We start from the raw sequence: 14936 nt of genomic DNA, 5'->3' as shown, positions 1-14936 counted from the left end.
AGCCTGATGGGATATACCCCAGAATACTGAGAGAGGCAAGGGAGGAAATTGCTGGGACCTTGAGGGAAATCTTTGTATCCTCACTGGCTACAGGGGAGGTCCCAGAGGATTGGAGAATTGCCAATGTTGTTCCTTTGTTTAGGAAGGGTGGCGGGGATAATCCAACTAATTACAGGCCGGTGAGCCTTACATCAGTGGTAGGGAAATTATTGGAGAGGATTCTTCGAGACAGGATTTACTCCCACTTGGAAATTGGTGGGCATACTGGCGAGAGGCAACATGGTTTTGTGAAGGGGAGGTCGTGTCTTACTAACTTGGTTGAGTTGTTTGAGGAAGTGACGAAGATGATCAATGAGGGTAGGGCAGTGGATGTTGTCAACATGGACTTCAGTAAGACCTTTGACAAGGTCCCTCGTGGCAGACTAATACAGAAGGTAAAGTCGCACAGGATCAGAGGTGAGCTTGCAAGAAGGATAAAAAAACTGGCTCGGTCATAGAAGACAGAGGGTAGCAGTGGAAGGATGAGTTTCTGAATGTAGGGCTGTGACTAAGTGGCATTCCTCAGGGATCAGTGTTGGGACCTTTGCCATTTGTAATATATATAAATGATTTAGAGGAAAATGTAACTGGTCTGATTAGTAAGTTTGCCGGGGGCACAAAGGTTGATGGAATTGCAGATAGCAATGAGGAGTATTAAAGGATACAGCAGGATATAGATCAGTTGGTGACTTGGGCAGTGAGATGGCAGATGGCAGATTTGACGATACGAAGGTGGGTCACGTTGTGAACAGTGCGGAGGGCTGTTCTAGGTTACAAAGGGACATTGATAGAATGCAGAGCTGAGCTGAGAAGTGGCAGATGGAGTTTAACCCTGAAAAGTGTGAGGTGATTCATTTTGGAAGGTCAAACTTGAAAGCAGAATACAGGGTTAACAGAAAGATTCTTGGCAGTGTGGAGGAGCAGAGGGATCTTGGGGTTCATGTTCACAGTTCCCTGAAAGCTGCCACCCAAGTGGATAGAGTTGTTAAGAAGGCGTATGGTGTGTTAGCTTTCATAAATAGAGGGATTGAGTTTAAGAGCCATAAAGTTATGCTCCAGCTATACAAAAGCCTGGTTCGGCCACATCTGGAGTATTGTGTCCAGTTCTGGTCACCTCATTACAGGAAAGATGTGGAAGCATTAGAAAAGGTACAGAGGAGATTTACCAGGAGATTGCCTGGAATGGAGGGAAGGTCTTACGAGGAAAGGTTGAGAGAACTAGGGGTTTTCTCTTTAGAACGATGAAGGATGAGAGGTGACTTGATAGAGGTGTACAAAATGATCAGAGGTATAGATAGAGTAGACAGCCAGAAACTTTTTCCTAGGGTGGAGGTAGCTTTTACGAGGGGACATAGTTTTCAAGTGAAAGGAGGTAGATATCGGGGAGACGTCAGAGGTAGGTTCTTTACTCAGAGAGTGGTGGGGCGTGGAATGCGTTGCCGGAGAGGGTAGTGGAGTTGGCCTCATTAGGGGCATTTAAGCAGCTATTAGATAGGCATATGGATGATAGTATAAGGTAGCGGTGGTGGTTAGATAGACCTTAGGTTTAGTGTAAAAGTTCGGCACAACATCGTGGGCTGAAGGGCCTGTACTGTGCTGTACTGTTCTATGTTCTATGGAGTTTAATCTGGAAAAATGTGACGTAATGCAGTTTGGAAGGTCTAATCTAGATGGAAAATATACAGTAAATGGCAGAACTCTTAAGATTACTGATAGGCAGAGGGATCTGAGTGCACAGATACACAAGTGGCAATGCAGGTGGAGAAAGTCGTCAACAAGGCATACGGCATGCTTGCCTTCATCAGCCGGGGCATTGAGTTTAAAAATTGGCAGGTAATGTTGCAGCTTTGTAGAACCTTAGTCAGGCCGCATTTGGAATATTGTGTTCAATTCTGGTCGCCACACTACCAGAAGGATGTGGTAGCTTTGGAGAGGGTACAGAAAAGATTTACCAGGATGTTGCCTGGTATGGAGGGCATTAGCTCTGAGGAGAGGTTGGAGAAACTTGGGTTGTTCTCACTGGAATGACGGAGCGACCTGATAGAGGTCAACTAGATTATGAAAGGCTTGTGGACAGTCAGAAGCTTTTCCCCAGGGTGGAAGAGTCGGGGCCATAGGTTTAAGGTGCATGGGGCAAGGTTTAAAGGTGATGTACGAGGCAAGTTTTTTTTATACAGAGGTTGGCAGGTGCCTGGAACTCGCTGCCGGGGGACGTAGTGGAAGCAGATACGATAGTGACTTCTAAAGGGTGTTTTGATAAATACATGAATAAGATGGGAACAGAGTGATACGGTCCCCGGAAGGGTAAGGGGTTTTAGTTGTGACAGGCAGCATGTCGGTGCAGGCTTGGAGAGCCAAAGGGCTTGTTTCTGTGCTGTAATTTTCTTTGATCTTTGTTCTTTTGACTAGCGGGAAATGGTGGAGGAATGGATGTAGTTGAGCTGGGATGAATGTGAGGGACTGAATGGCTCTTTCTGTTGTAACGCTTCTAAGATTTTGTTTTCTATGATTTTGGCTTTAAGTAAATTTTGTTTGTTACATACATTGTTAAGTGCTTTGGAATGTTTTAGTTTACTAAAAGTACTCTGCTTTTATTCTTCAGGTTTTCGCTATGGTAGTGACATTATCCCGTTTTCACAAGTAGATCAAGAGCAGATGAAGTATAAAACAGATGGGAAATGCTTCAATGTTCTTGGATTTACCAAATCTGCACAGGTAAATGATGATTTAAAAAATGTGCTGTGTGTTCCTCAGAGTACATTTAATTTGAAAGATTTAATTAACGCTGCTGTGACTTTCAAGAAAATAGCTCACTGAAACCTTAGTCATGGAGTCATACAGGATAGGAACAGGCCCTTGGCCCACAAAGACGAAACTGTACTAATCCCATTTACCTGCATTTAGTCCATAATCTACAACGTCTTGGCATTTTAAGTGCTTGTCCAGATGCTTCTTAAATGTTGCGAGAATATCTGCCTCCACCACCCCGTCAGGCAGCACTTTCCATATTTCTACCAACCTCTTTGAGTGAAAACATTTTTCTTCAGATCTCTTATAAGCCACTTATTCCTCTCCTTGAATTTATGCCCTCTGGTTTTAGACACGTCTGTCATGGGGAAAAGACTCTCATGATCTACCCTATCTAGGCCTCTCACAACTTTGTTTACCTCAATCAGATTCCCCTCACTGGATGCAAAATGTTAACTCTGCTTTCTCGACCATCTTCCTATGTGTCAGATATGACTCCAACCACTGGATCGTTTGCCCCCTGATACCCATTGATTCCAGTTTTGCTAGGGCTCCTTGATGCCACACTCGGACGAATGCAGCTTTGATATGAAGGGCTGTCACTCTCACCTCACCTCTGGAATTCAGCTCTCTTGTCCATGTTTGAACCAAGGCAGGACCAATGAGGTCAGGAGCTGAGTGGCCCTGGCGGGACCCAAACTGGACGTCGCTGAGCAGGTTATTTCTGAGCAGCTGCTGCTTGATAGCACTGTTGATGACACCTTCCGTCATTTTACTGATGATCGAGAGGACACTGATGGGGCGGTAATTGGCCGGGTTGGATTTGTCCTGCTTTTTGTGTACAGGACTTATTTGGGCAATTTTCCACATTGTCAGGTAGATACCAGTGTTGTAACTGTACTGGAACAGCTTGGCTAAGGGAGCAGCAAGTTCTGGAGCACAAGTCTTCAGGACTATTGCCGGAATGTTGTCAGGGCCCATAGCCTTTGCAGTATCCAGTGCCTCCAGCCGTTTCTTGATATCACGTGGAGTGAATCGAATTGGCTGAAGACTGGTATCTGTAATGCTGGGGACCACTGGAGGAGTCCGAGATGGATCATCCACTCGGCACTTCTGGCTGAAGATTGCTGCGAATGCTTCAGCCTTAACTTTTGCACCGATGTGCTGGGCTCTTCCATTATTGAGCATGGGGATATTTGTGGAGCCTGCTCCTTTTTTTTTGAATTCCAATCTCACCATCTGCCGTGGTGGGATTCGAACCCGGGTCCCCAGAACATCAGCTGAGTTTCTGGATTAATAGTCTAGTGATAATACCACTAGACCATTGTTTTGTTTTGTTTTTGTTTCAGATTTCCAGCATTGGCATTTCTTTGTTTTAATTTATTCTAATCTCGATCATAGACAAAGTGATGGAAGAGGCTATTGATAGTTCTTTCAAGCAGAAACATGGTTAATGGAGAGACTATGATTCTATGAGACAGGAACGGCAGCTCAATAAAGTCAGTAATAGCCCAAAGACTGGGATAAATTCAGGGTAGGTGATGGCCTAGTGGTATTATCGCTAGACTATTAATCCAGAAACCCAGCTGATGTTCTGGGGACCCGACGGCAGATGGTGGGATTGGAATACAAAAAAAACAGCCTGGAACTAAGAATCGACTGATCACCGTGAAATCATTGCCGATTGTTGGAAAAACCCATCTGGTTCAGTAATCCCCTTCAGGGGAGAAAATCTGCCACCCTCACCAGGTCTGCCATATATGTGACTCCAGACCCACAGCAATGTGGTTGACTCTCAACTGCCCTCTGAAATGGCCTAGCAAGCTACTCGGATGTATCAAATGCTACAAAGACTCAAAAGAACTGGACTGGACGGATCACCTGGCATCGACTGAGGCACCGGAAAAGACAACGGCAGAACCAGCCCTGTCAACCATGCAAAGTCCTCCTCACTAACAACTGGGAGTTAGTGCCAAAATTGGGAGAGCTATCTCACAGACTAGTCAAGCTACAGCCTGACATAGTCATACTCACAGAATCGTACCTTACAAACAATGTCCCAGACACCACCGTCACCATCCCTGGATATGTCCTGTCTCACCGGCAAGACTGACCCAGCAAAGGGGGCGGCACAGTGGTTTACAGTCAGGAGGGTGTTGCTCTAGGAGTCCTCAACATTGACTCCGGACCCCATGAAGTCACATGGCTTCAAGTTAAACAGGGGCAAGGAAACCTCCTGCTGATTACCACATACCGTCCTCCCTCAGCTGATGAATCAGTACTCCTCCATGTTGACCAACACTTAGAGGAAGTACTGAGAATGGCAAGGGCACAAAATGTACTCTGGGTGGGGGATTTCAGTGTCCACCACCAAGAGTGGCTCGGCAGCAGTACTACTGATCGAGCTGGTCAGGTCCTAAAGGACATAGCTGCTAGACTGGGTCTGCGGCAGGTGGTGAGGGAACCAACAAGAGGGAAAAACATACTTGACCTCATCCTTACTAATCTACCAGCTGCAGTTGCATCTGTCCATGACAGTATCGGTAAGAGTGATCATCGCACAGTCCTTGTGGAGACGAAGTCCCACTTTCACATTGAGAACAACCTCCATCGTGTTATGTGGCACTATCACCGTGCTAAATGGGATAGAATTCGCACAGATCTAGCAACTCAAGACTGGGCATTCATGAGGCACTGTGGGCTGTCAACAGGAGCAGAATTCTACTCCAGCACAATCTGTAACGTTATGGCCCGGCATATCCCCCACTCAACCTTTACCAAAAGGCCAGGGGATCAACTCTGGTTCAATGAAGAGTGCAGGAGGGCATGCCAGGAGCAGCACCAGGTATACCTGAAGATGAGGTATCAACCTGGTGAAGCCACCAAACAGGACTACTTGCACGCCAAACAGCAAAAGCAGCAAGTGACAGACAGAGCTAAGCAATCCCACAACCAACGGATCAGATCTAAGCTCTGCAGTCCTGCCACATCCAGTCGTGAATGGTGGTGGACAATTAAACAACTCACTGGAGGAGGAGGCTCCACAAATATCCCCATCCTCAATGATGGAAGAGCCCAGCACATCGGTGCAAAAGATAAGACTAAAGCATTCGCAGCAATCTTCAGCCAGAAGTGCCGAGTGGATGATCCATCTCGGCCTCCTCCAGTGGTCCCCAGCATTACAGATACCAGTCTTCAGCCAATTCAGTTCACTCACGTGATATCAAGAAACGGCTGGAGATGCTGGATACTGCAAAGACTACCGGCCCTGACAACATTCCAGCAATAGGACTGAAGACTTGTGCTCCAGAACCTGCCACTCCCCTAACCAAGCTGTTCCAGTGCAATTACAACACTGGTATCTACCCAACAATGTGGAAAATTGCCCAAGTATGTCCTGTACACAAAAAGCAGGACAAATCCAACCTGGCCAATTATCGCCCCATCAGTCTACTCTCGGTCATCAGTAAAGTGATGGAAGGTGTCGTCAACAGTGCTATCAAGCAGCACCTGCTCAGCGACGCCCAGTTTCGGTCCCGCCAGGGCCACTCAGCTCCTGATCTCATTACAGCCTTGGTTCAAACATGGACAAAAGAGGTGAATTCCAGAGGGGAGGTGAGATGACAGCCCTTGATATCAAGGCTGCATTCGACCGAGTGTGGTATCAAGGAGCCCTAGCAAAACTGAAACCAGTGGGTATCGGGGGCAAACGCTCTGGTGGTTGGGGTCATACCTGACACATAGGAAGATGGCCATGGTTGTGGGTCAGTCATCCCAGCTTCAGGACATCTCTGCAGGAGTTCCTCAGGATAGTGTCCTAGGCCCAACCATCTTTAGCTGCTTCATCAGTGACCTTCCCTCCATCATAAGGTCAGAACTGGGGATGTTCGCCGATCATTGCATAATGTTCAGCACCATTCGTGACTCCTCAGATACTGAAGCAGTCCATGTTCACGTGCAACAAGATCTGGCCAATATCCAGGCTTGGGCTGACAAGTGGCAAGTGACATTCGCGCCGCACAAATGCCAGGCTATGACCATCACCAATAAGAGACAATCTAACCACCACCCCCTAGACATTCAGTGGTGTTATCATCACTGAATCCCCCCACTATCAACACCGTCGGGTTTACCGTTGACCAGAAACTCAACTGGTCTCACCACATTAACAGAGTGGCCACAAGAAGCTGGGCATACTGCGGCGAATAACTCATCTCCTGACTCCTCAAAGCCTGTCCACCATCTACAAGGCTCAAGTCAGGAGCGTGTTTGAATACTCCCCACTTGCCTGGATGAGTGCAGCCCCAACAACACTCAAGAAGCTTGACACCATCCAGGACAAAGCAGCCCGCTTGATTGGCACTACATCTACAAGCATTCAGTCCCTCCACCACCGACGCTCAGTAACAGCAGTGTGTACTATCTACAAGATGCACAGCAGAAATTCACCAAAAATCCTCAGACAGCACCTTTCAAACCCACAAACCCTTCCATCTGGAAGGACAAGGACACATATATGTGGGAACACCATCACCTCCAAGTTCCTCTCCAAGTCACTCACCATCCTGACTTGGAAATATATCACGTTCCTTCACTGTCGCTGGGTCAAAATCCTGGAATTCCCTCCCTAATAGCATTGTGGGTCAACCCACAGCAGGAGGACTGCAGTGGTTCAAAAAGGCAGCTCACCACCACCTTCTCAAGGGACAACTAGGGATGGGGAAGAAATGCTGCCCAGCCAGCAATGCCCACATCCCACAAATGAATAGAAAAAAAATCCAGCAGAGAAAGACTAAAAAGATAATAAGGAGGGAGAAAATAAACTATGAGGGCAAACTAGCAAGCAACATAAAAACTGAGAAGCACTTCTTTAAATATGTTAAAAGGAGGAGAGAAGTCAGTGATATAAGCCCCTTAGAAAATGAATCTGAGGAGACAGTTGTGGGAGACAAGGAAATATCAAGAGGACTTAAACGGATATTTGGCTTCAGTCTTTATAGTGGAATATATTTCAAACATTCCATTAAAACTAAGGGATTCTGGGGAGGAATTAAGTAGTATTACTATCACTAAAGAAGTAATATTAGACAAGCTAATGGGGCTAAAGGCAGACACGTCCCCTAGGCCTGATGGCTTGCATGCAAGGATCCTAAAAGAGGTAACATTGTAAAATCATTGGCAAACATCCCGACTTCTGACCTCATGACGGAGGGAAGGTCATTAATGAAGGTCATTGATGTTTGGGCCAAAGAACTCCCTGAGGAACTCTTGCAGAGATGTCCTGGAGCTGAAATGACTGACCTCCAAAAGCCACAACCATCTTTCTATGTGCCTGGTAAGATTCTAACCAGTGGAGAACTTTTCCCCGATACCCATTGATTCCAGTTTTGCTCAGGCTTTTTGATGCCACACTCAGTCAAAGGCAGTCTTGATTTCAAGGGCTGTCACTCTCATCTCACCTCTGGAATTCAGCTTTTTTCTCCATGTTTGGACCAAGGGAGTAATGAAGTCAAGAGGTTGGTGGCCCTTGCAGATCCCAAATTGGGTGTCGCTGAGCAGATGCTGCTTGATAGCATTGTTCATGACACCGTCTATCACATTACCAAAGATCGAGAGTAGACTGAATGGGGCACTAATTGACCTGATTTGTCCTGCTTTTTGTGTACAGGACATGCTTCCTGCTTTTGCTACCCTTTTCAGCCTCGTCCTGTTTGCTGCATTTGCAGCCTCCTCCACCCTACTGGCGACCTTACATCAATTTCCCTCCTATTGCAGCCTCCTCAACTCCTCCTTTCCTTCTGAACTTGTGGCCTTGCCCTCCCCCACTCCATTCAGTCTTTTCTTTGACTAATCCTCCTTTCAGCCACTCTTCTCCCGTACCACACCAGCCTGATAGATGTTGCCCAACCTGAGGCTTCAATTCCTGGTGGCAGATGACCACTTCACACCTATCCTTGCTGATAAAAGGCTTTTCACCAATCCCATCAGTGCGTTAAGGCTTCTCACCTCTGCTGCCAAAATTGCTGCTGAAAGGTCATTGTGAACCACTCTGTGATCAGAGTAGTTCCTCATTGATTCTGCCCATTCTAATAAGGGTTGACTGCTCTCTGATTTTTTGACCCTCCCATGATTTGATTTTGCATTGTGTTTTAGGGAGCACTGAGGTGAATTTGCTTTCTCCACCAGTGTATTTTGAGTTCTGGTCAGTCATTTTGATTATTTTCATGTCCTGAAGAGGATTTTGGCCATGTACTTTAATATCAATGTATGTGGCTTGGTTTTATAATGCTGTTATGAAGCACCTTGGGACATGAAAACTCTAACCCTTAAAGCTTTATAAATATAAGTTAACTTCAAGTTGATGTTACTTTCTTTTTAAATGAATTGCAGGTTTTGCAGCATTATTATGTTGGACGGCAGGTGCTGCAGGTGTTTGCTGCAAAGGATGATGAGGTGAGGCTTATGTTTGTCAGTGTTAATTTAACCATCACGAACTTAAATATGTTTTCCCAGGTGCCATTATTTTTGTTTCCTTCAGCGTTTCCATTTTGCTTAGTCTGATTATCCATGGAAAATTTATTGCTCAAATGTAAGAAAAAGGTTAAAATGTTGAAATATTGAGCCTTGCTTGGGGGGATGCTGTTTTGAGGCTGAATGAACTTGGAAATCTATCAGCCACTTGCTGTCAGTAAATGAATGTGCACAATAGAGAAATTTGGACCAAAGATGATAGGAATATGTTTGCTAAAGAGTTAGTTGAATGATGTGTGGATGAGTGTGGCATCAGACTGGTGGTAAAAATGTTAGGGAAGATGTGATGCCAACGGTTGCCATGGATAAACTTTGCCCTTTTTATTACTGATGCCTCTCTCTACAAAATTTCAGTTCTTTCTACTAACTGTACCCCGACATAAGACCATAAAACATAGAAGCACAATTTGGCCATTCAGCCCATTGAGTCTACTTCACTTTTCAATCATGGCTGATATGTTTCTAACCTCACTCTCCTACCTTCTCCCTGTAACACTTGAAACCCTTGCTGATCAGAACCAATCTAGCTCTGTCTTAAATGCAGTGACTTGGATTCCACAGCTCTCTGCAGCAATGAATTTCACAGATTAACTGTCCCCTGGTTGAAGAAATTCCTCTTCATTTCAATTCTAAAGGGGTCGTCCCTTCCACCTCCATGTCCGCTCTATCCAGGCCTCTCAGTTTTCAGTAAGTTTCCACCCATTTCCCCCCTCATCCTTCTAAACTCCATCGAATACAGATCCGGAGTCGCCAACCATTTTTCATATGAAGAGCTCTTCATTTCTGGGATTATTCTTGTAAACATCCTCTGGACCTCCTCCAATGCCAGCAAATCCTTACTTACATACCAGGCCCAAAACAACTCTCAGTATTCCAAATGCGGTTTGACCCGCGGATTTCAATTTTTTAAAATTCATTCATGGGATATGAGCATCACTGACTGACCCAGCAAGGTGACCTCAAGAAGGTAGTCGTGAGGCTCCTTGATAAAATAGAAACAAGTATTCAGATAGAATTTAGCAGTCACAAGGAAAATGATAGGTTGATCAGGAAGAGCCAGTGGGGATGTCTAAAGAGGTCATGTTTAGCTGGGGTTTCTTTGAAAACATCAATGAGAATAATGCTGTTGTTGGAATCTATGTGAACATTGAGTAAGCATTCAATACAGTACTGTACAACAGATGTCTCTGGCACTGAGCCTGACCCTGTGGCAAAGAATGGAAAGGGGGAGAATAGGAGAGCAATTGTAGTGAGGGATTCAATAGTAAGAGGCACAGACAGGCGGTTCTGTGGACGCGAATGAGATGAAAGGATGGTATGTTGCCTCCTGGGTGCCAGGGTCTGTGATGTCTCCGATCGTGTCTTCAAGATCCTTAAAGGGGAGGGTGAGCAACCAGCAGTCATGGTACACATCGGTACCAATGACATAGGTAGAAAAAGGACTGAGAATGTGAAAAACGAGTACGGGGAGTTAGGATGGAAGCTGAAGTCCAGGACAAACAGGGTAGTTATCTCTGGATTACTACCAGTGCCACGTGATAACGAGGTAAGAAATAGGGAGAGAGTGCAGCTAAACATGTGGCTACAGGGCTGGTGTAGGAGGGAGGGCTTCCATTATGTGGATAATTGGAGCACATTCTGGGGAAGGTGGGACCTGTACAATAAGGATGGGTGGCACCTGAACCGGAAGGGCACAAATATCCTGGGAGGGAGGTTTGCTAGAGCTGTACAGGATGGTTTAACCTAGTTTTGCAGGGGGTGGGGAACCGGATTTATAATTCAGAGGATGAGGTATTCGGCCTTCCAACAGACACAACAGGGAGTGAGGCGGTTTATAAAGAAATGCGGTCGATGGAGCATAATTGCGGACACCGAGATGGTTTGAGGTGTGTATACTTCAATGCTAGAAGTATCAGAAATAAAGCAGATGAACTTAGAGCATGGGTCGGTACTTGGAACTATGATGTTGTGGCCATTACAGAAATTTGGGTAACTCAGGGAGAGGAATGGTTGTTGGAAGTTCCAGGATTTAAATGCTTTAAAAGAAATAGGGAGGGTGGAAAAAGAGGTGGGGGAGTGGCATTGCTAGTCAGGGCGAGTATAGCAGCTACTGAAAGGCAGTTCGAGAATGATATGTCGACAGAGTCAGTTTGGGTTGAGGTCAGGAACAAGAAAGGAGCAGTCACTTTGTTGGGGGTTTTTTTACAGACCCCCTAACAGTTGCAGAGAAGTAGAGGAGCGGATTGGGAGGCATATACTGGAAAGGTGCAGAAGTCACAGAGTTGTAGTCATGGGTGACTTCAACTTTCCAAATATTGATTGGAAACATTTTAGTTGTAATGGTTTAGATGGAGCAGATTTTGTCCAGTGCGTTCAGGAAGGATTCCTGATACAGTATGTAGATAAACCAACACGAGGAGAGGCCACTTTGGATTTGGTGCTTGGCAACGAACCGGGCCAAGTGTTAGACCTGTTGGTAGGAGAGCATTTTGGCGGTAGCAATCATAACTCTGTTTCTTTCAGGATAGTCATGGATAAGGATAGGTACATATGGCAGGGTAAAGTTTACAATTGGGGGAAGGGTGATTACAATTCAGTTAGGCAAGAACTGGGTAACATAAATTGGGAACAGATGCTGTCAGGGAAGAGCACCACAGAAATGTGGGGATTGTTTAAGGAATGCATACTGCGTGTGCTCGATATGTTTGTCGCCAGCAGGCAGGGAAGATGCGGTCGAGTGAGGGAGCCATGGTTCTCGAGAGAGGTCGAACGACTGGTTAAGCGGAAGAAGGAGGCTTATGTAAGGTTTAGGAAAAGAGGAACGGAAAAGGCGCTAGAGGAATACAAGTTAGCCAAGAAGGAGCTGAAGAAAGGGCTTAGGAGAGCTATAAGAGGGCACGAGAAAACCTTGGCGGATAGGATCAAGGAAAACTCCAAGGCTTTTTACACATATGGGCAGAACAGAGAATGACCACAGAAAGGGTAGGGCTGATCAAGGATTGTAAAGGGAATTTGTGCACAGAGCCTAAAGAGATAGGAGAGGTCCTTAATGAATACTTTTCTTCAGTATTCACAACTGAGAGGGACCTTGTTGTAGAGGAGGACATTGTGAAACAGGCAGGTAGGCTAGAGGAGGTTGATATTAGTAAAGAAGATGTGCTAGGAATTCTGAGGAAGTTGAAGATAGATAAGTCCCCCGGGCCTGATGGGACTTATCCAAGGATTCTATGGGAAGCGAGGGACGAGATCGCAGGCGATGATCTTTTCGTCCTCACCGTCCACGGGTATAGTGCCGGAAGGTTGGAAGGGAACAGGGATAACCCCGGAAATTACAGGCCAGTTAGTCTTATGTCGGTGTGGGCAAATTATTGGAGAGGGCTCTGAGAGACAGGATTTATGATCACTTGGAAAGGCACAGTTTGATTCGTGATAGTCAGCATGGATTTGTGAGGGGTAAATCATGCCTCACAAACCCTATTGAATTCTTTGAAGAGGTGACCAAACACATGGATGAAGGTAGAGCAGTGGATGTGGTATACATGGATTTAAGTAAGGCGTTTGATAAGGTTCCCCATGGTAGGCTCATGCAGAAGGTAAGGAGGCATGGGATAGGGGGTAATGTGGCAGATTGGATTCAGAATTGGCTGACCCTTCGAAGACAAGGGGTGATAGTGGACAGAAAATATTCAACATGGTGCTCAGTTACAAGTGGTGTACCACAAGGATCTGTTCTGGGTCCTCTTCTATTTGTGATTTTTGTAAATGATTTGGATGAAGGAGTGGAAGGGTGGATTAGCAAGTTCGCGGGCAATACGAAGGTGGGTCCAGTTGTGGACAGTGTGGAGGGCTGTTCTCGGTTACAAAGGGACATTGATAGAATGCAGAGCTGGGCTGAGAAGCGGCAGATGGAGTTTAACCCTGAAAAGTGCAAGGTGATTCATTTTGGAAGGACAAACTTGAAAGCAGAATACAGGGTTAACGGAAAGATTCTTGGCAGTGGGAGGAGCAGAGGGATCTTGGGGTTCATGTTCACAGTTCCCTGAGAGCTGCCACCCAGGTTGATAGAGTTGTTAAGAAGCGGGTATGGTGTGTTAGCTTTCATTAATAGAGGGATCAAGTTCAAGAGCCGTGAAGTTATGCTCCATATGCCTATCTAATAGCCACTTAAATGCCCCTAATGAGGCCGACTCCACTACCCTCTCCGGCAATGCATTCCACGCCCCTACCACTCTCTGAGTAAAGAGCCTACCTCTGACGTCTCCCCGATAGCTACCTCCTTTCACTTTAAAACTATGTCCCCTCGTAAAAGCTACCTTCACCCTAGGAAAAAGTCTCTGGCTGTCTACTTATGCTCCAGCTATACAAAAGCTTGGTTCGGCTACATCTGGAGTATTGTGTCCAGTTCTGGTCACCTCATTACAGGAAAGATGTGGAAGCGTTAGAAAAGGTGCAGAGGAGGTTTACCAGGATGTTGCCTGGAATGGAGGGAAGGTCTTACGAGGAAGGATTGAGAGAGCTAGGGCTTTTCTCTGTAGAACGGTGAAGCATGAGAGGTGTCTTGATAGAGATGTACAAAATGATCAGAGGTATAGATAGAGTAGACAGCCAGAGACTTTTTCCTCGGGTGAAGGTAGCTTTTATGAGGGGACATAGTTTTAAAGTGAAAGGAGGTAGCTATTGGGGAGACATCAGAGGTAGCTTCTTTACTCAGAGAGTGGTAGGGGCGTGGAATGCATTGCCGGAGAGGGTCGTGGAGTTGGCCTCATTAGGGGCATTTAAGCGACTATTAGATAGGCATATGGATGATAGTATAAGGTAGCGGTGGAGGTTAGATAGACCTTAGGGTTAGGGTAAAAGTTCGGCACAACATCGTGGGCAGAAGGGCCTGTACTGTGCTGTACTGTTCTATGTTCTATGTGTGAGAAAAGTCATCGACCGTGAAATGAGAGGGACGGTAGCAATATGGATACAAAAATGGCTGAGTGATAGGAAACAACAGGATCAATGAATGTCTTTCTGGCTGGAAGATGGCTTGAAATGAAGTTTTCCGGGGTTAGAATTCCTACCTTTGCTTTTCTAGATATTCATTAATGACCTAAGTATTGACGTGCGATGGACAGTGTCAAAGTTTGCAGATGACATAAAACTTTGAAGGGAAACTGAAGAAGAGGTTGCTAGAGGATATTATTTAAGGTGAGAGGGGAAAGATTTAAAAAGGACCTGAGGGGTAACTTTTTCAAGTAGAGGGTGCTACATGTATGGAACGAGCTGCCAGAGGAAGTGGTGAAGGTGGGTACAATTAAAATGTTTAAAAGACATCTGGTTGGGTATATGAATAGGAAGGGTTTAGGGGGATTAGGGCCAAATGCTGACATATGGGACTAGGTCAGATTGGGATGCCTGGTCAGCACGGATGAGTAATATTTCTGTGTTGTATGAATCTGAGGAGGTGGCATAGCAGTGTTATCATTGAACTAGTAATCCAGAATCCCAGGTTAATGCCTGAGGACATGGGTTTGAATCCCACCATGGCAGATGGTGAAGTTTAAATTCAATAAAATTCTGGAATAAAAAGCTAGTCTGAAGGGGACGATGGAACTACTGTCAATTGTTGTAAA

The 14936-nt window shown here is 45.7% G+C and overlaps 1 protein-coding gene across 1 annotated transcript in view; it reads left to right on the top strand.

Annotated features, from left to right (window-relative positions):
- Positions 1–14470, top strand: part of LOC109934958 (X-ray repair cross-complementing protein 5-like) — a 77384-nt gene extending 62914 nt beyond the window's left edge. The window contains exons 6-8 of the mRNA XM_048599297.1: positions 2642–2754; positions 9178–9240; positions 14399–14470. Of these exons, the coding sequence (XP_048455254.1) occupies positions 2642–2754; positions 9178–9240; positions 14399–14470 (248 nt within the window). The remainder of the gene's footprint in view (positions 1–2641; positions 2755–9177; positions 9241–14398) is intronic.
- The last annotated feature ends 466 nt before the right edge of the window (positions 14471–14936 follow it).

The sequence above is a fragment of the Rhincodon typus genome, chromosome 7, assembly GCF_021869965.1.
Source record: "Rhincodon typus isolate 14 chromosome 7, sRhiTyp1.1, whole genome shotgun sequence".
In the NCBI taxonomy this organism is placed as follows: Eukaryota; Metazoa; Chordata; class Chondrichthyes; order Orectolobiformes; family Rhincodontidae; genus Rhincodon; species Rhincodon typus.
The sequence above is the reverse complement of the archived record's forward strand: the minus strand, read 5'-3'. Positions and strand labels throughout refer to the sequence as shown.